Source organism: Gorilla gorilla, chromosome 13 (genome assembly GCF_029281585.2).
Source record: "Gorilla gorilla gorilla isolate KB3781 chromosome 13, NHGRI_mGorGor1-v2.1_pri, whole genome shotgun sequence".
Lineage (NCBI taxonomy): Eukaryota > Metazoa > Chordata > Mammalia > Primates > Hominidae > Gorilla > Gorilla gorilla.
In genome coordinates this window covers 127,985,262-128,006,368 of record NC_073237.2, presented here as the reverse complement: position 1 = coordinate 128,006,368, position 21,107 = coordinate 127,985,262, and the positions used below count along the sequence as shown (strand labels likewise).

The window sequence follows — 21,107 nt, the reverse complement described above, 5'->3', positions numbered from 1 at the left end:
GCTTTGCTTTTCTTTTTCCACTTGAGGATTTTGATGTTGACTGTTACGCACAGAGGCGACTGTCAGGAGGCAGCCATTCATATGGTGGAGAGTCGCCCCGCCTCTCCCCCTGCAGCAGCATAGGCAAGCTCAGCAAGTCAGATGAGCAGCTGTCCTCTCTGGACAGGGACAGTGGGCAGTGCTCCCGGAACACAAGCTGTGAAACACTAGGTGAGCCGCCAGCATCCTCCTGTTCCATCGTGTCTCGGTGGCTTCTCTGGGGCCATACAGTCCTGGGTGGGAGTCCCAGGTCATGCGATCATTGACTACGTGGCTTTGGCCGACTTGTTTAAAATCTGAGCCTCAGCTTCCTCATCTGCAAAATATGGATAACAGTATCTGCCTCCCAAGGAAGTTGAGCATGTAAATGAAATCACAATGTAAAACCACAGCCTAGATATTCAAGCGGTGACTGTTAGTTCATCTGTCAGTGAGTAATTTGACTCTCTTTACCAAAATTAAGAGCCATTTGTGTTGAGAGCTTTAAACGAAGGGGTGGGGGTCCTGACAACACTTGACAGAGGCTGAAGGGGAGGGAGCTGCGCGAGCCGGCCTTCTCGTTAGTCAGTGCTGAATGTGTACTGTGCGGGCCCCTCCGAGTCTGCTGGGCAGGGGGCTTAGAGAGCAGGAAGCTGTTCGTATCCTGTGAACTAGATATTTTCACTTCTGAGAATGTATCCTAGGAGCATAATCAGTGATTAATAGCGAGATTTCATTGGCAGGAAATCAGATGAATTATGGTACATTCATTTGCTGGAATAATCTGTAGCTATTAAAAATCACTCATATTGATAACTAGAAAAAGTACAGGACCATTTACATAGTATTCTCAATTGTTTCTTTTTTTTTTTTTTTTTTTTTTTGAGACAGAGCCTCACTCTGTCACCCAGGCTGGAGTGTAGTGACACGATCTGGGCTCACTGCAACCTCCGCCTCCCAGGTTCAGGTGATTCTCCTGCCTCAGCCTCCCAAGTAGCTGGGATTACAGGTGTGTGCCACCACGCCCGGCTAATTTTTTTGTATTTTTAGTAGAGACGGGGTTTCACCATGTTGACCAGGCTGGTCTTGAACTCCTGACCTCAGGTGATCTGCCCACCTCAGCCTCCCAAAGTGGGCCAGCGTGCCCAGCCAATTTTTGTATTTTTAGTAGAGACGGGGTTTTGCCACATTGGCCAGGCTGGTATTGAACTCCTGGCCTCAACTGATCGGCCCGCCTCGGCCTCGCAGAGTGCTGGGATTACAGGCGTGAGCCACCGCGTGGCCCTCAGTTGGGCTTTTTCAAAAAGGAATCGTATAGGCAAAAAAGGCATTTAAGGAAATACTTCAAAATGTAAATAGAAAGTACAGTTAGATTATGGTATTGTGGGTGATTTTTATTTTCTTGATGTAATTTGCCACGGTTTCCTTAATGGTTGCGTATTTTTATTTTTTTTAAAGTAAGAAATGTAAAAAATAAAAGTATAGCAAACAGCCATATTCCCATCTGGTTCGCTTTTATAATCAGGGAGAAGAATGAAGAATATAACGTGTAAATATAAAATAAGCCCTGGAGACAGGTCTTTGTCACACACCCATGAGCGAGCCGGCGAGAGGCGGGCAGGGGGAGCTGGCTGCTCCTGCAGGGCCTGTGGCTAACGGGTCTCTTTTTTCCCTGTTGTAACTGCAGACCACTATGATCCCGACTATGAATTCCTCCAGCAAGACCTCTCTAACGCAGACCAGATACCTCAGCAGACAGCCTGGAACCTTAGCCCGTTGCCAGAGTCTTTGGGGGAGTCTGGGTCTCCATTTCTTGGCCCTCCTTTCCAGCTGCCTCTTGGCGGCCATCCCCAGCCAGACGGACCTCTGGCCCCAGGGCAGCAGACAGATACGCCACCTGCTCTCCCCGAGAAGAAGCGCAGGAGCGCAGCCTCCCAGACGGCAGACGGCTCTGGCTGCAGGGTGTCCTACGAGCGGCATCCCTCGCAGTATGACAACATCTCTGGGGAGGACCTGCAGAGCACAGCCCCGATCCCATCCGTCCCCTACGCGCCCTTTGCTGCTATTCTGCCCTTTCAGCATGGAGGTTCCTCAGCCCCTGTCGAATTTGTGGGTGATTTTACTGCTCCTGAGTCAACGGGTGACCCAGAAAAACCACCTCCTCTACCAGAGAAGAAAAACAAACACAGTAAGCCTTTGTTGCACTGTTGTCAGGAAGTGCATTTTATAACCTGAAATGGTAGTATGTTTTATTTCAGCATTAGACCAGAATCAAATCAGTGGCCTCATTATTTCATAAAAGATAGGCCAGCCAGGTATGTGGACACTTCTGGGAGCCAGGTTTTGTCATTACACGTGATCATTTTTAAAGCCTGATCAGCTGACCTCTCCTTTACAGTTTCTATACAATCTCAGGTCGGGTCTCCATGTAGCCTGAGGGATTCTCCTCTTCAGATGGCAGCAGTTGACCTTCTGGCCTGATGACAGTGACAGAGGGGAACGAGTGTCCTGGCATGCAGGACAGCATTGCAGCAACATCTGCGTAGAGCGAGGTGGATACGTGAATTTCAGCAGAACTTGCCTAGTTTCCACAGAGTGATTGTCTAAGGATCCCTTTCTAGAGCACACTGTCTCTGTTCATGCTCCCAGAATGACTTGGGAGCTGGGGTTGCCCAGCAGGAGTAATTGAGGACACTTCTTGGACCAGACATTTTAATATATGATGTTATTGGAGCCCAGGGGTGGAGCTGAAGTTTTGAATATTTTCCAACTGTAAATCTGTCATAAAAGTAATAAGGAGAGTTCTCCCGGAAATTCGGTTTTCTCCTAGCTCCCCTCACTGCTCCACACTTCTGGGAGTTGCCTGGCCCCCTCTGTCCCCGCCCTCTCCCTGCTTCACTAGCATAGTTCTGCTTCGATTTTCTTGGCAGCACAGCTGTCGCCGTTTCAATGTGTGTGGTCACATTAACCACACAGCTCCAGGCTTCCCTGGCCTCAGTTGACACATCCAGCAGAGAACTTCTATGACCTAGAAATGGAATCTCTACTCCAAATTCCCAAATGAGAGCTTCTGAGCCCAGTTTAGAGCTGGGCCCCATTCTCAAAGAAGGGAAGACCTGGCTTGGTTCAGTCCAGCAAGGATCGCCCTGAGGGCTGGCTGCGTGGTCCACAGAAGGCGGCGGCTGCGATGATGTCATGTATCCCCAGCTCCTCAGTGGGTGTTGCCCAGCTTGTGTGATGGCCTCAGCAGTGTGGTCCCCCAGCTAGAGGGAGAGCTGGCTCTGTGGGACTAATGATGTCATCCCCATCTGTCGTGTATATTCGCTCATCAGAAACCAGGGCTCCCGCAGAGGGGTGTGCAATGGCAATGCCAGAAGCATTTCCTTCTCTTCCCCTCCCTCTGCATGGACAAGTGTTTAAAGAGCTGTTGGCCTCCCCCTCCACCCCTGTTATCTTGGGCTGCGTGCCATTCAGGTTCACCCCCTTTCCTTCCCTAGGGGAGGGGTCCTCTGAGCTCAGACACTGGGCAGGATGGCATCCTTGCAAGCTGCAGCAGATGCCAGAGAGCCTTACCCTTCCAGCTCCTAGAACAAGTGTGGGCGGCGGTCCTCATGCAGGGTCTGTAGAGGGGAGAAGGAAAGGGAGGGGTAGCCATTGTTTCCTTTCAAACAGTCTCAAGTGGCTGAAAATCCCTATTAATTTAGGCCACCATTTTGAGGCTTTAACCAATTCATCAGTGTCTCCAGCACTGGAGCCTGCAAACCTCTAAAAAACTCCTGAGCTGCAGCCATGGTGTGCCCTGAGCTAAAGCTTCACATGCCCTATCGAAGGTAGTCCTGACAGCCACCTGCAAGGCAGGCTCTGTTACTTCCAATTTCATAGGTAGAGAAACTGGAGCTCAGAAGAACTGAGTATTTCCCAAGATCAACAAGCAAGTGGGGCACAGATCTGCGACTGAGAGCCTGGCCTGAGTTGTACAAGCCTGTTACACTTCCTCCCAAGCCGAGGAGGAAGAGATTCAGCCCTCCTTCCTTGAGATCCCATCCAGTTTACAGTATTGACCCCTGTGCAGGGGGTGGTCTTCTCCGTACCCTGTGAAAGAGCCCCAAACTTAGGCACCCTAAGCCTCATCCTTGTCCCCAGTCTGCTGTTCACTCCCCGAGGGGACCCTCAGGTGACCTTGTGGAAAATGCCTCAAAATTGCTTTGAGGGAAAGAAGGAAAGAATCATCACCCTGGCCGCGTGGCTAACGCTGGCCTGAGTTCATGCACGCTCAGTCCCAATGTCACGATGTGTCCTCATCATTTGGGATGCACTGACATCGTGAGGGTCCCCAGCCCCTCTTGCCAAGGGCAGCCCCATGAGTCCCTTGTGCCAGATGAGCCTTGTGATCACTGTCCGGCACCTGAAATCCCCACAGTCCCAGGCCCTGAGCACTGGCGGCTGAACCTTCCCAGCAATGCTGGCTGTGTTAGGAGCAAGGCCTCTAAAATCAGCCTCTGGGCTCCTTTTGAAATGGACTGGGTCCTCCTCATTTCTAGAAGGCTGGGGGCATCACTGCTGTTCTCTGCTTGGCTAGCAGGTGTCTACAAGGACTTCAACATCAAGAGTTCAGAAAGACCTCCTGAAGAGATCACAGTTTTACAGAAAAGTCAGAGATGGTTGTGTTTAATCTTTTTCTTTTTTCCATAGCTCACTGCAACCTTGAACTCCTGGGTTCAAGGGATCCCCCCACCTCAGCCTCTTGAATAGCTGGGACCATAGGCACATACCACCATTGCTAATTTTTTTCTTTTCTTTTTTCTTTTTAGAGACGGGGGTCTCACTGTGTTGCCCAGGCTGGTGTTGAACTAGCCTCAAGTGACCCTCCTCCCTCAGCCTCCCAAAGCACTGGGATTGTAGGCATGAGCCAGTGCGCCCGGTCATATTTAGTCTTTTTAGGGAGCAGTTTGTGGGTGCTTGGGATCACCTTCCTAGGCTTGCCTCTTCCTCTGGAGCCTGGTGACATTGGTTGTGCAGCATTAAAGAGGAAGTGTGGGGCCGGGCTTGGTGGCTCACACTTGTAATCCCAGCACTTTGGGAGGACGAGCCAGGTGGATTACCTGAGTTCAGGAGTTCGAGACCAGCCAGACCAACATGGCAAAACCCCATCTCTACTAAAAATACAAAAATTAGCTGGACACGGTGGTGCATGCCTATAATCCCAGCTACTCAGTAGACTGAGGCAGGAGGATCGCTTGAACCCATGAGGTGGAGGTTGCAGTGAGCCGAGATCGCACCACTGCACTCCAGCCTGGGCAACAAGAGCGAAACTCTGTCTCAAAAAAAAAAAAAAGGAAGTGTGAGACAAGCTCAAGGGGCTGTGAGCTGCCCTTTCAGTAGCAGCAGCTGACCTCAGTGGGGAACCATCTCTTCCTGTGCATCTTTTACAACCCAGTTCTGCTCGGTGCTTGTTGGAGCTAGTAAGAAATTCTTACATATTCTTTTAAATAAAGAAGGTGACTTTGAACACTTTCCTTCAGTGACACTCCTGGAGAGACAGCATTTCCTCTGTACCTGGACCCCCAGTGTGGCTCAGGGAAGAAATAAACTCCCTACCTCTGTGACTGTCTTCCTCAGCTCAGTGTCTGGCCTTCCTTGATTTGTTGACTAGTTGGGGTTTGCAGAGAAGCCTCTGACTTTGTGCTTATTTGAAGATACAAAATTTAGCACTGCAGAGCCACTACTTTTTCTTGGCATCTGAATCTCAGCTCCACCTGGCAGCTGCTCGTGGCACTTGCGACATGCCTCGAGGGGAAAGTGCCCACTCAGGAGGTGGCTGAGACTTGCCATCCCTGCACCCGCCACGTGCCCTCGCTTGAGTCCCCAGTTCACATTAGGGTTCCCCATTGGTGTTGCGCGTCTGCCAGTCTGGACGTGTCTCCTCCGTTAGCGCATCAGACAGAGTGTGATTTCACTGCCCGAAAAGTCCTCCGTGCTCCATCTGTTCGTCCCTCTCTGAGGTGCTTTCAGTGGAAAGCCCCCTAGCTGCTGTGGGAAGAATGGGGAGAGGGGTTCCCTGATGTGGCCTCCCCTGGCCTTGCTGCAGCTTTCTCCCTCCCTTTCACAGTGCTGGCCTACATGCAGTTGCTGGAGGACTACTCGGAGCCGCAGCCCTCTATGTTCTACCAGACGCCACAGAACGAGCACATCTACCAGCAGAAGAACAAGCTCCTCATGGAGGTATACGGCTTCAGCGACTCCTTCAGTGGGGCGGACTCTGTGCAGGAGCTGGCCCCGCCACCCGCCCTACCCCCCAAGCAGCGGCAGCTGGTGAGTGACACCTTCCCTTGTGACTAGAACTTCCGATCCTAGCAGGTCTTTAGGAACCAGAATGACCCTCCTTGGGGGCAGGGTTAACCCTCCTCCCTGCTGTGGCAGGGCCCTGGTTTTGGGCGTGGAAGGCACCATCTCCCACACAGATGCTTTTACTTCCTCCTTAGATGCTCACCAGCAGCCCAGCGCCCACTCCACCACCTCCCCACCCTGGGGTGCAGGGACCTTTCTTTTCCACAGCAGCCCTGCGCAGCAGGGACAGGCTTGTACTCAGGGTGTTTGCTCTCTCTGCTGACAGTCTCTTGTATTTTTTTCTTTCTTCTTTGGCTTCAACATAGACCTCCCAGAAAGGAGGGACTCAATCAAAGCACAGGACATGGTCTGTGCACAGCCATCTGTGGACTTGATTGGCATAATGGGCCTAACTGTGTAGAGTGACTTACAACCCAGCCTTGGCCAGGGAGGGCCCAAGGAAAACAAGTGCCATTGAAGTGGAGGATGGCTTTAAACAGAGCCACTCTGTTTCAGACATGGCACCTTCCTCTTCTAGAAAACACTCGTGTGCTAAGGACTCCTGTGCATGTAAGGAAGCACGGGCCAGCACAGAAGGCAAGCTGTTCCACCGTGGGCACCCCATGAGGCTCTGGAACTGCCCAGGCACTGGGAGGGTGAGCAGATCGGGGGTACCTGTGGCATCCCTCCAAACTTTCTCCCTTTGCTGCCAGTTAATGAACATGGAGGGCCCTAGTCAGGTTTGAAAATCTGAGCCTCTTGTCCAGCCATGCTCCCCAGGAAGAGGAAGCTCCCCAGCAGGGAGCTCCAGGCTTGTTCAGAGCTGCCTGGGCTGCTGCTCTCGTGTGCTGGCCAGTCTGGTGGCTTCTGCCAGGAGGCGACTGGTGTGCACCGGGCCATCTTTTATCCATTGCGAGAGGACATGAGGGGCCATCTGATTCTTCTGGGAGGCAGCTGCAGACTGGAGGACAGATGTCCCTGGATTACTCCGTATAATCAATCACCTGGGGCTCAGCCCAGTCCCAGGAGTTCCTGAGCCTTCCTTTACTCAGTGGGCTCTGGCTAACCAAGCAAGCTGTTTTGTTTCCACTCAAAAACCACACTCAGCAACTTCAGAGGTGGCCATGTCCAGTAGAGGAAAGGCCAAGCTTGGAGTTGGGAGTCCTGAATTCCAGTCCTGCCACTTGTTAGCCGTGTCGCACGTGCCATTTTCAGAGTCTCAGATCCTCACCTGCCCTGCCCATCCCACAGACACAATTGAGAATATGAATCTCAATTGCTCTGAAGATGTTTCAAAAAGGGTCCCACCATGGAAACATAAATGCCTCATTTAGAGACCCCTTGCCTAAAATGTTTGGTTAGAACTGTTGCCGAGAGCCAGGAGTGATGGTGGTACATGCCTATATTCCCAGCTACTTGGGAGGCTGAGGTGGAGGATCACTTGATCCCAGGAGTTCAAGACCAGCCTGGACAACATAGTGAGACCCTGTCTTAAAAAAAAAAAAAAAAGCCATTGCTGAGCCAGATTTATTGAAAATATTTTTGGCCCATTTGCTATCCTTGGGCATCTTCTCCATACTGTGGAGTCCACAGGCTTCTGAATATTTGGGGAGACACCCCTAGGGAGCACATGGTATCAGAACCTGTTCTACCACGCCTGCAGGGCAGTGGTGAGCTCAGCCCCCGGAGGCCTGTTAGGAACATCTGTGTTGAACACCTCCCCAGGTAAGCACCAGGGCTCTCATCTGGCTCTACATGGTCCCTGCCACAGTTCCTGGCATCCCCATTGTAAGTAAATTGAGGCAGACAGAGCCAGCGAACCTTAATCCAAGCCCACAGCTAGAAACAGAAGACCTGGGAGCCACACCCAATCCTAATGACAGCCCAGGCATACCACCTGACAGGTCCTGTCAGCTGCTGGTCACACCCTCTCTCAAATGCAGATGCAGGAAGCGTTATCCACACTTCACAGACAAAAATGGTGCTCATTACACACACCTGTTGGCCCACGTACAGTGTGGTAAGCAATATTCCAGGTGCTTCACACGTATCATCCCATTTCATCCTCCCAACAGCCCTGTACAGGAGACACTAGGGTTATCCCCATTTTACAGATGGAAAACCTGAGGCACGGAGACCTTTAAGTAGTGCCCAAGGCCAAACAGGTGAGAAATGGCAGGGTCCAGACTCAAACCCAGGCAGCCAGAGCCCCATCTGAGTTCTGAAGACGTGTGAATGACACGTGGATCCACTCCCCACAGAGGAGCAGCTCCAAGCCCAGAGTCAGCCCAGTTCTGTGTGGCTCCAGCCCCCTCGTCCTCCTTCCACCCAACCTGCTTCCAGTGGACACAATTTTTAGGATCTAGTGTAAGGAAGTGAAGGAGGGTGCCCTTTCATGCAGATAGCCTTCGGCAGCTGGTTTTAGTCCCTGAACTGGGCCCAGAAGCCATCCCTTTCCAGAACGTCTGTTAGAGGATGTGGAGAGCAACCTCCATGGCCTTTCCCTGCACGGACCTGACTGTTCTCTGCTTCTCTCCCTCCTTCCCTGCCTTCTCTCTCCTCCTCTCTGTCCAGCAGGCCTCCTGTGCTGCTTCTTCCTTCTCCTCTGTCTCCCACTGTGTCCAGCAAACTAAAGTGGCCTTCACCCCCGAGGACGGCAGTGCCACTCAGGGCCTCAGTGTGTCCGTCTCTAACTCCTTTCTCAGCCGGCACGGCAGCTTGCCTGTGCCCTCGGTGAGTTGCTCCCTGCTGTTCTTTACTTGGAAACGCATGAACAGGGCTGTTCCTTGGAAGCGTGTGCCTCAGCCATGTGTTCTGCTGCCCTTCGCGGCCCCTGCCCTTCTGCGGGTCCCTACACCTAGATGGGAAGGCTATGAATGGTTGGTTCTCTGGGGCCTTAAAGACCATGAGGCATCCAGATGAGGCAGGGGGCAGGCATGGGAAATGTGAGTCGCCACCTTGGGAGCGTCACCAGTCTGGCATAAACTGACAGAGACATTTTAGCCTTTTTATCCCAATCTCGCTTTGGACCTTGGATCAGCCCTCTGTGTTCCAGGATTAAAAAGGAATATAGCCAGGTGTGGTGTCACTCACCTGTAGTCCCCACTCCTCAGGAGGCTGAGACAGGAGGATCGCCTGAACTCCAGAGTTCAAGTCCAGCCTGGGCAACATAATGAAACCCTGTCTCAAAATAAATAGATACGATAGATGAGATGGATGAGTAGATGGGTGGTACTATTCCTCACGTAGAAAGCCAGGTCGAGGAGAGCAGGCTTCACTAGCGCAGGATGGTTTGACTCTAAGGGATGTATTAGTTTGCTTTTGCTGCATAACGAAACACCCAAAACTTGGTGGCTTAAAATAATAGTGAGCATTTGTCACTGCTTAGGACATGGGGTAGCAGGATGGGTGTGCTGCTCTGGCCCAGGCTTGGCCAGTTTTGGCTGAACTCACTGACATCCCTGGGACCTGAGCTAGGACAATGGGGCTGATTTGGCTGTGACCCATGTAGTCTGTCACCTCCATCAGGCTGGCCTGGGCTTGTTCACATGACAGCTGGCAGGCTTCCAAAAAAAACAAATGGAAGCCTGCAAGGCCCCTTAGGGCCTCAGCTCAGAAGTAGTGTGATGCCTGTTCCATTGCATTTGCTCAGTTAAATTACAAGGCCAGCCCAGATTCAGGGAGCAGGGAAGTTGCTTCTGCCTCTTGATGGTAGTTGCTACTAAGTCATGTTGCACGGGGCATGGGTCCAGGAAGGGAATGGGCTGCAGCCATTTGGGTAAACAGTTTACTGCTGAAGCCTAGGGGCTGACACTGAAGAGGGGAGTCTTTCACTGGCATCTGCGCATGTCCAGGAACCAAAATGGCCACCATTCTCCCTTTCATCTTTTAAAATGAAACTTAGCACAGGGGAGAGAACTCTAGAATAATTTCGAGTCCCACTTGAAAGAAGTTTGGCCTTGGGCAGTGCAGTTCTCCCCCCATGGCCCCCCGCCAAAGATGCTTCAGCGTCTTTCCTTTGGGACTGGATTTTACTTGCCTCATATTTTGTAAGTGTGAAAATTAAGTAAAATTATATGAAATGTCTAGGTATGTAGTAAGCTTAGAAAGCTTATTACTGTTCTTGCTCTCATTGTCTTAGTAATAAGAGTTCTGGATTCTAGTCTTGTTCTGTTTCTAACTTTACACATGAGAGTTAACCTGTTTGGCCTTTTTTCCCCCTCTGTAAATGATGAGTTTGGACCGAGTGACTTTTAAAGACTTATCCAAACTCAAGTTCCCAGTTTGGTCTTGTCTGGTTTCCATCTGTGCCCAGGGTGGGCAGTCCAATGCCCAGTGCCTTCGACCAAGATGGTCCTGCCTGTCTGAGGACCTTGGAGTGCATTCTCCCAATGGGTAATGAGGCCTCACGCCTTAGAGCCCCCAGCATCCCTACTCATGCTGGGAAGATGCGCTCCCCTTACCCTGCTGTGGCCACACAGAAGCCCCTGGTTTCCTCAGAGGCACCTCTGGCAAGCTCCTTTCACAAATCTTGCGAAACTTGGCCTTTAGACAATCCGAGCTCTTGACTGAGCTGGGTTTTTGTTTTTGTTTTCTTTCCCCTTAGAGTTTCCACAATATCCCTTTTGAGCAGTTATGGCTAGAGGACTATGAATGAACTGGACTGTTTGCTACAAAATTAAATTCGAGGGCATTTCAATTAAGTTTGGTTATGAGTACGTCATAGTTTTTATCCCTGGGACATACAAGAGCCTTAAGACATCTTGTGTCTAAAACACTGCATTCTTAGCAAAAAGCCCACCAAGGAGCCTGAGGGAAGGACCTTATAAGGTCCTTATGTCGTTAAAAGGAGAATACCTCAGGAACAATTAGTAATGGCCAGGTTTGGGAAATTCAGCACCCAGTATGCCGGAACCTCAGAGAAGGGATTTAGTACAGTGCCAACATGTCCTTCATATATCCTTTGGTTAAATTCTGAGATGAGCCCCAGACATAGGGCTTTGGATTACTATCAGAGCGGCCCTTTATTCCTGACTTTCTTCATTCATTGCTCCTGGGCCTGTGTGGTTTGTCCAGCATGGAACTCTGAAGGAGTGCCCCTTGGAAACACAGCAGTTGACAAATCTGAAGACACCTCACGTGGTTCTTGGCACAGTGGACGATTATTTCCACTAAAAGATTCCAACCATTGAAAACCTCTTGCCAAGGGAATTTGTAGGGCACTAAACCTGTGTGGAACAATTTAAATGGAGGTGGATACTGAGAAGTATTCTCATTCACTCCTTCCCTGATACCAGGGATGGGTTTAATTCAGCAAGCTCAGGACATCAACTTTTCCAGGCCGGGTTGCAAAAGACATGCAGTTGAGGAGGATGGCCCCGAGCAAAGCAGGGCCACGGGTCAGCAGGCTGGGGAAGACGGGCACGAAGCCTGTGCAGAACCAAAGAACATCTGCACACATATTAATTAATTTTGGGTCTGAGTGCGTCATGGCTTTTGGTTTTTTGTTTTTGTTTTTGAGATGGAGTCTTGCTCTGTTGCCCAGACTGGAGTTCAGTGGCACGATCTCAGCTCACTGCAACCTCCGCCTCCCAGGTTCAAGCGTTCTCCTGCCTCAGCCTCTGGAGTAGCTGGGATTACAGCCACCCTCCACAACGCCCAGCTAATTTTTTGTATTTTTCGTAGAGATGGGGTTTCACCACGTTGGCCAGGCTGGTCTCAAACTCCTGACCTCAGGTGATCTGCCCACCTCGGCCTCCCAAAGTGCTGGGATTACAGGCGTGAGCCACTGCGACTGGCCACGTCATGGTTTTTATCCCTGGAATATATGGGAGTCTTAAGATACCTTGTATGTAAAATACAAGTTCACACCACATGAAAGCACGTGTGAGGAATGACATGAGAGTTGTAGGCATAGAAACCTCATGGGTGGCGGAGCAAGGACGGGGTCGTGGGGGCTGGGGGTGGAGCTTGAACTGTGACTTGAAGGGCAGTCGGGATTTTTAGGAGCTAAAGGACAGGGAAAGCAAGTCAAGATGTTCCAAACAGAAGGACCTGCCAGAGGCATGGAGGCCAGGAAGCCCAGCGTCCATTCGGGAAGGTCATCTCAAATGTAAACACTTAGAATAAGGTCATGAGGGGAATGATGACAGCCAGCCCTCCCGTCTCCCCAGAACCTCCACTCCAGGAAAAGCCAGTCCTCCCCATCCGCAGGCTCTGCTGGGCCTGGACTCGACTGTTTGCTGGGCTTCTCTCTCACCAGCACCTCCCACGAGTTGGTCCCAGGGAGTCCCTCCTACCGTCCCCTGCACAGGCTTCAGACTGAGAGATGCAGAATCTCTCAGTAACCATTAGGGCTGCCTGTGCCCTGCCGGTGCTGCAGGGTTGGCATTGGAAAAAACACCGTCCTCCGGCTGGGTGCAGTGGCTCACGCCTGTAATCCCAGCACTTTGGGAGGTCAAGGCGGGCGGATCACGAGGTCAGGAAATCAAGACCATCCCGGCTAAGACGGTGAAACCCCGGCTCTACTGAAAATACAAAAAAAATTAGCCAGGCGTGGTGGCGGGCACCTGTAGTCCCAGCTACTCGGGAGGCTGAGGAAGGAGAATGGGGTGAACCCAGGAGGTGGAGCTTGCAGTGAGTGGAGATCGCGCCACTGCGCTCCAGCCTGGGCAACAGAGCAAGACTCCGTCTCAAAAAAGAAAAAACACCTTCCTCCATACCGCACACTACTTTCTTATATGTTCTTTCTTTGCTAACTGAAAGTTATGGGTAATTACTCTCACTAAGAGATCTATTTGGGTGCTAGAAATCTGTTGAAATATTTCTTTACCATCTCGGCTTCCAGAATGAATCTGGATAATTAAAACTGCTGGCAGACCCGAGTTGTGAGTAGAAGTTATATTGAAATGCCTGTAATAACTGTCATCTGTTTAAAAAAAAAAAAAAAAAAACTTCAGGCTAAGAGAGTTAAGTGTGTATCATCTTGAGGACTTTAATTTTTTAAAAAGGGTCTGCAGAGCAGCTGGCATCCCATCCTGGGCAAAACAGTCGTTTTCTGAGATGGGCCCAGGTTTCTGTGCATCAGCACACGTACTCTCAACAGAAGGCTTGAGCTTCATGCAGACGCTCAGTCCCCATGCCATGGCGTCCCCTCACTGGGAAATGCCAGGCCCAGCCCCTCGGGACCTGTTGCAGGCTCCTTCACTCTGCCCATTCATCTGCCTCTCACTCACTCACTCTTTCTCTCCTTCCGTACCCACAACCTCCTGGCCACAAACCATCCCCAAGGATGAGCCATCACAGAAACCATGGGCACACTGACGGGCCTAAAGGTCAAACAGGAAAGGGGGGAGATAGAGAGAGAAGGAGAGAAGAAGGGAGGAGAGGAGGAGGAAAACGGAATGGCCCACAGGAGGGAAGTGGAAGACAGTCCGTGGGGCTCTCGGCACCTGTTGGAAAAAATAAGTTCCTGCCATCCTGACCTTTGTCCTTTGTTCCTCCCTGATGCCATCTTGTCTCATTGGCTTTTTGTCCTGGTCAGAGCTAGATCACATTGAGAGAGAGAGCAGGGAGCATCTGTGGGCAGAACCCGGTAGCCGGGGGTGGGAGAGGGGTTTCTCAAGGCAGCCCCTCCCTGGGGGGGGTGTTGGTGCACAGACTGGTCTGACCCTCCCTTTGCACAGTCCACATGGAGTGCTCCTCTTTGGGGAAAAGGACTGTGCCGCTGTCCCCATGTTGTGAAGCCCCCTTGAGGCCTCTCCCTCCCACTGGTGCATGTTCCTCCTTGGCCTGGCGTAGCTCACGTAGTACGTAGGTGCTTCAGGTTATTTCACACCGTTGACTCCTGGACTCTCCTCCATTCTTGGGGGTTTAGCAGCACAATGTAGTCTACAAGTCTATACTCTCAAGGGTGTGGTCTACCAGTCTGTGCCCTTAGGGTTAGCATCTACCAGTCCATACCCTTAGGGGCAGAGTCTACAAGTTCATACCCTTTGAGGCAGAATCTACAAGTCCAAGGTTGAGTCTCCACGGATCTCCAGCTGTTTGAGTGCAGGCTTCTCTCCTCACCAGACCCTGGGCTCCCTGAGGTCAGAAATTAGTCCCCATGCCTGGCATATAGCAGACAGGCAGGCAGTGCCCATTCACTCTTGTCCTGCCCCTCTTGTCCCAATCCCACCATGTCTTGCTGATACTGCACAGGGCATTAGCCTTGAGCGGGTCCGCTTCTCTCCAGCCCGTGGCCACTCACTTCCTCCCCACCCCCATGTCTCACCTGGATGCACTGCAGCTCCTAACTGGCATTCCTGCCTCTGCAGTCAGAGGCCCTCCCTGCTTCTCAACCCTGCAGCTAGACTATAGTGTCACCACATCCCTGCAGAACCAGGGCCAGCTTCCCTGGCTCTTCAGAGGCCCTCACACTGCTTCTCCCCACCTTACCACGAACCTGTCCCCTGCACACCTCCACTGCCTTCCCTTCATCCCTTCCCAACATACGAGTTTCTCCTTCCTGCACAACCCTGTCTTCTCCCCCACCGTGTTTTCTCCTTACTTGCTGTATGAACCTGAGCACACCGCCCTGCCCCAATGCCCTGGGCCCCACTTGCCTCTGTGCAGTGGGAGCACAAGGTTGTTACAAGGATGAAAAGCACACATGTAGTATGTGACGCACAACCAGCATTTCAGGGAAAGGGAGCTATTAGCATCAGGTCTGTCGCCATGTGGGGGAGGCTGCTGCTTTCCTGTGTCATGTTCTGGTTCGTTGTCTCAGGATTGCATGTCCCCTGAGGAGAGGGGATGGGCTGTGAACTGGCAGCTTTGGTACAGCCTAGCCCCTAGCTCCCATGTAACAGATGCACTGGTCCCAGGCTCTGGCCAAGAATCCATTTTCTTCCTCATTTTCCTTCCCTGCTGATCTGAGGCTCTGGCTGCTGTGTCTGGCTCAAGAGTTTCCCAGGTAGTTCCTGTCTGCAGAGCCCTTGAAACACAGTTTGGCTCCTGCAGTGCGTTCCCCCTGTGCTTTTCCACTCTTCCTAAAAGACCCAGTGCTGCTCTGAAGTGTGAAGGCTGGATTAGATCCCACTCAGCTTGACCCGGTCTTGTGGAAGGAGGTACATGCAGACCAGAGCCCATTCCAGGTCGCTGCGACCCTCAGGGGATAATGTAGAGCCACCTATAGAGAAAGGCCCAGCTCTGGAGGAGACGGCGTTACCTCCTGAGCCCAGGAGCGAGCCTGCCTTGTCTTACTGTGGGCAGTAGGGAGTGTGCCCATCTCGACAGCAGGACTGGTCACAGCCTTGACGGCAGGAACAGAGCTGAGAGTGCCTCGCATTGGGGGCTTTCAAAAGCATCCACTCTGATGCAGCTGTTTCCACCCCCTGGTTGTAGACTTTGAGAATCTTTATTGTTTACAGCCTGGCATTTTGGCTGATCGGTGCCCCTTGACCAGCTTCAGGCACAGTAGTGTCACTGTAGCACCTGGCCGTGGTTGTACTTCTGACTCCATCCGTGACAGGCAAACTGTCATGTGGGAGTTCAGTCAGGGTGGTGGGGAAAATTACAGAGGAGAAGTTTTAAGATAAAGTTATAGGAAATAGACACAAACCTTCTTGGAAGGCTGGTACCCAAAGGATCCCCATTCCTTGTAAAGGTCGTGCACTGACACGCATCCTGAGGGCCAGTTCCACGTCCAGTGCCTCTCGCCTTTACTTCCACATCAGGCTACTGTTTCCCTATCGAGGGCCTTCCTTCCTACTCTGTGATCAAATGGTTCACTGCAGTTCTAGAGATGGAGAAGCCAGGAGAGAGAAGCTGAGCCATTTGTTCCAAGTTAAGCTAGAGCCAGGGTTGGAATCCAGAACCCTATCATGAAAAATACAGCGTTAGATTAACATTTTTGAACTGCTTAATTGCCAAATAAATTTTGAGATCTCGTAAGGCTGGGTCAAAAGAAAAGCGTGTAGGCTGGACGTTGAGAGGCGTGTATTTCTCCTTCATGTTCTGACATGTTACAAAGTGTAGCTACAGGCTCTAAATAGAGTTCTAAGAATAAGTATAAATTAGAGCCCCTGTCAGGCTGTTGAAGTGCAAACTGAGTAAAAATAGTTGTCGGACTTCTAGAACTGAATTTGAATCATTTTTCAGTCTGTACTAAATCTTTCTATAAAGGGTTGATGCTATTCAGATCAACACTTAGTGAATTACAGAGCATCCTAGAATGTATTGGAGGTTTTGCAAGAGTGTAATTTGCCATGAAGCCATTGGCCAAAATGTAGTATTTTCAGTGGAGATATTGTGATTCCAGTTGCAAAAATACGTCACTTGAGAAGGAACTTAATAAGGAACTTTTGCATTCACCCATCTTCTCCCAAGCAACACATTTTTGTTCTTTTACATCCTTTTTTCTTAGGATATTCAGGTGGTTTTTAAAAATAAGCTCCACTAAGGAGTTTATTTGAAAAGGGAGAAGATATTTTTTGGGCCCAACATAATGCTAATGTTGCCTTTCTTTGGTGAGAAGAATGCCATCTTGTCATTCACACAGTGTGACCCACAGGACTGCCTTCTTACCAGGATCAAAGACAAAACGGTCAGTGGCAGATCTCAGTTCATGTGCATGTGGCATTGGCCTCAGAACCTACCACTTGGCTTTGGAACTCATCTTTTGACATTATGTAAGGTATAATTATTGTTTTAAATCAACACAAGGGCATCAAGGAAAAGGAGTTGCCCCTGGGCCTAAGGTAGACCCTACTGTGTAAACCAGTAGTTAATTGGGACCGTAAGGAAAGAGAAGACAAAGCCAGAGGTATCCCTAATAGTTTGCCAAATGGAGTAACAAGGAGTGTTATCAAGCACCTTTCCTGGGGCAGGAGGGTGTCCTGGGAGTGGTCATACCCCATCTCTATAAGAATCAAATCAGATAAGCTTTTCTCCCCAGACAATCACATGGGTGTCATCAGCAGTGAAAAGCTCAATTTCCTTCCAGAATAGATAAATTAGGGCCCACACTTTGAGGCTCACAGTCCCCTAGTTGAAGGACATATGTGCTCTGAGCCCAGCGCCAGTGCTGAGCTGTGGCTCCCATTGATTCTCCGCTGAGGAAGGAAGCCCAGACCACACTAGAAAAGCAGCTTCCCCTGAATGTGTTTTCTCACAAATGAGGGATAAAAATTTAAGCCCGAAAACCAGCTGTCCAATAGCTTATCTGTTTTGCTAAGTAGCATCCAAAAACTCTGAAGTCATAAGCCTTGCTTGAGCCAAGATTACGCAGTAATGACCAATTTCTGGCAACTTCTCTTCCCAAACACTTCACCATGCCAGTGAATCCATTCATTTACATGACCACATTTCGCTGTAACTGGTGGAGCTGACAATTCTCCAGGGCTTGGAGCTCAAGTCACTGTGGAGCAACCATTCTGATCAAGGTTCCTCAGCCTGTGTCCCTAACCCTCAGCCGCTGATGAGCAGACAGCCTCCTCTGGCACGCGCTCTTCCTGATCAGCAGAGGAATTAAGTGGAGTGGCTGTTATATTGAGGACTCAGAATTGTTCCTTTAAAGATCTGCTTTCCTGCTGGGCACGATGGCTCACGCCTATAATCACAGCACTTTGGGAGGCTGAGGTAGGAGGATCACTTGAGCCCAGGAGTTCAAGACCAGCCTGAGCAACACAGCAAAACCCTATCTCTACAAAATCCAAAAAATCAGTTGTACCTGGCAACACATGCCTATATTCCCCCCTATTTGAGAGGCTGAGGCAGGAGAATCAGTTGAACCCAGGAGGTTGAGGCTACAGTGAGCCATGACCGCATCACTGCACTCCAACCTGGGTGACAGAGCGAGACCCTGTCTCAAAAAAAGAAAGGAAGAAAAAGATCTTTCCTGCTTTCTTGCTAAGGCAACAAAGAGCCCATCCCTAGTCCTTTTTCCATGCCAGGACTATAATAGAGAGAAGGTGTCACCGAAAACTAGTGCCTTTTCTAAGTATTTTACTTGTGAGAAAAAAAACTGGTGCCTGGCCAGCTTCAGGCAGCTTTTCCTTTTAATGAATTGGCCACACGCTCGCATATGAGGTCATCAGCCTCCAGCATCGTTTCGACTCCGGGGCCCAGTGGCTTTCAGGGGTGTGTTTCCAAAGGAGCTGGTTACTGATTCCACCTTTTCCCTGCCTGTCCTGCCACACTCTGGCCAGTGCACCCCTCTCTGCATCCTGGCTTATGGATCAAGTCTCAGCTTACTGGGCTTTGCATGCCTGGTGTCACAAAGCACTCAGCTAAGGAACTCTGCAGATTTGGTGAGGCTGTACCCTGCAGAGCTGTGGGATTGCATGGTTAGGGCCTGTCTCGTCCAGGATACACCTCAGTATTTCAGAAAACACGAACTGATTGTGATATCAGCCATACCCACGCCACATCTTGCCAGCTGTGTTATTAGGCACGTGGTCTCCCCTCCCAGCCTCAGTATTTTCATCAGTAATAAGAACAGTAAGGCACTGTGTGTAGGTTAATTGAGATGATCCGTGCAACACTTCATCTGCCTAGCAGGAAGCATGAGGTAGGAATAGTTGTTCTCATCCTCATGAGGCAGTCCCTGCTGTGTTTCGACTGGCTATGTGACCAGGGCTGACATTGGGGGCCAGGCACCCCTCTCCTAACTGGCACCCCTAGATCTTGTGCAGAAGTTTGCAAGTCTCAGACAGGCAGCCCTTCCCGTTCTAAAATCCTCAACCCAAACAGTCTTATTCTGGCTATAAATAAAAGTTCCTGCTGCACAGAGAGCAGCAGCTCGTCAGAAGCAAACCCGGGCACGAGCCAGATCCTAAAATAAACTCCAGGCTGTGATGAGGCGGCGTTTCTGTGGAATGGCCCGCCCTGCCTTTCTCTCTGCCCCTGTGGGTAAGCGTGATCATAAGAGGCTGGAAGTATTGCTCTGGGGAATCGGTAGAGATGGGGGCCTGTTGTAAATGGTGTGACCATGAGCCCTGATGCAGCTCCTGGCATCTGCAGAGCCCAAGGGGCACAGCAAGGGCTTCATGGTGATCAGAAGGTTTTCCCTGTGTCTCCCTGCCCCGTGAAGGTACCTTTCCAGTTTGGCTCTTGTCCCAGCACGACTGCATAGCTTGAATACCAGAACGTGAGCTCACAGCTGCAGAGGCAGAGGCAGAGCAGGCCAGGCCCCTTTGTCCAAGAGAGGCCGACTCTCCTTGCTTTCTCCTTGCTAGCTGCCCCCTCCTTGGCAGCCCACACCCCTGGTCATTTCCCTGAGCCTCCCTCCCCAGTGTCTGGACCTGAACCCATGCAATGGGTGAAGTTTGTCTCTTACCCATCCACACTCAAAACTGAGACGCTGCTGTGAGTCAGGTAATATTCTAGACACCTTAATACAGTGCCTAGACTATGTATTAGGTGCCTACTAAAATACGTATCAGCAAATATGTATTAGGCCCCTACTGAATGCCCCAGTACTGTTATTTAGGGCAGTTCCTGGATTGTTTGGAGGGCAGGAGAGGACGGCTGCTGCTGGCCGAGAGGTCGTCCGCACCAGCACCATGCGGAGGACTTGCAGCGCTCTGCGTCTCGCGGAACGTCGCAGAAACCTTATGGGGGAGGGGCGGCTGTTTTCATCCCCGTTTTAAAGATGAACAGCTTGAGCTGAGGCTCAAGAACTTCAGTCACTTGTACTAGGGCACACAAGCAGAGATGCCATGAAGGGCAACTGGAGACCTTGCAGTCAGCCGCTGCCCTGTGCCGTCTCCCGGAAGAGGCACCACACTGTGGGAGTCTGCCCCTCACCTTGTTGAATTAAAACCGGCTAAACACACCATGTGATTGGTTAGGAAGACACTTCTCCAACTTGGTACATTTTGTGATGACACAAAAGCCATTTGTGTTATGTGTAAATCAGGTGCTCAGTTATTGCAGAGCACGTGGAAGCACAAAGTGACTTTACACGGGGGCGCCGATGAGGCTATTTCAAGACTCCAGAAGGAGTCAGCGCGGAACATGACTCCTTAAACTAGGCAGCAGCAAGGCAAGGTGAGGGGGATCTGTTTAGCAAATCTCGTGGCAGTGTCTGGGCATTGGGAATGAACATCTGGCAGATCTGAGAATTGGGGCTGCAAAAGATTGAGCCACTCCCTGAAACAGTCATGCAAGGGTTCCCTGAAGGCAGCCCCGCCAGCAGCACGCCGTCCCACCCGCAGCACGCCATCCCACCCCTCAGCCAGTGCATCCCACTTGCTGTCTTCTCTGTGGACTTTCCCAGCCAGTAAGGGAGGCTTGCTGTGTGCAGGCATCCTCCAGAGATCGATGGAAAACCCGGAAAGCCAAGCCCTTCACCCCACTGCCATCTCAGGAAGGTCCAGAGCGAGCTCCCATGCCTGCAGCGCCATCCTGGGTAATTGCTGTGAAACGTTGAAGTGTTGCGTGGAGCCTGCTGTGAGGGTGTAGGTGAGGGCGGCAAGCCAGGGTGTATCAAGCAGGGTGTCTGCCCCCCGAGCTCCTGAAAGAAGGATATGAAGGGAACTTCACTTGTACAGGTACCTGAGTGTTCAGTGCTGGTCACATGTATAACACTTCCACTGATTTATTTGACCATGGCATAGGGTTGGCCTTGAGTTTGTAGGTTAGATGGGAAAGCAGATGTGTAAGTGGTAGTGAGTGCTTAGGGCAGATGTCATGGATCTGGTGTGAGATCACAGGAGTGAGATGAGGGAGGAGCTTGAAACTCTGGTCAGTGCAGCCAGGAAGGGGCCACGGCTGTA

At 51.0% G+C, this 21,107-nt stretch overlaps 1 protein-coding gene across 5 annotated transcripts in view; it reads left to right on the top strand.

Annotated features, from left to right (window-relative positions):
• Window positions 1–21,107, top strand: part of RAPGEF1 (Rap guanine nucleotide exchange factor 1) — a 162,577-nt gene that overhangs the window by 111,988 nt on the left and 29,482 nt on the right. For 3 of the 5 annotated variants that reach the window (XM_019033774.4, XM_055351392.2, XM_031014614.3), the window contains 3 exons: window positions 27–210; window positions 1,706–2,206; window positions 6,128–6,330. In XM_019033774.4, the coding sequence (XP_018889319.2) occupies window positions 27–210; window positions 1,706–2,206; window positions 6,128–6,330 (888 nt within the window). Of the gene's footprint in view, window positions 1–26; window positions 211–1,705; window positions 2,207–6,127; window positions 6,331–8,919; window positions 9,079–21,107 lie in introns of all 5 variants that reach the window. The other 2 variants (XM_019033771.4, XM_055351390.2) reach the window with 2 other exon arrangements.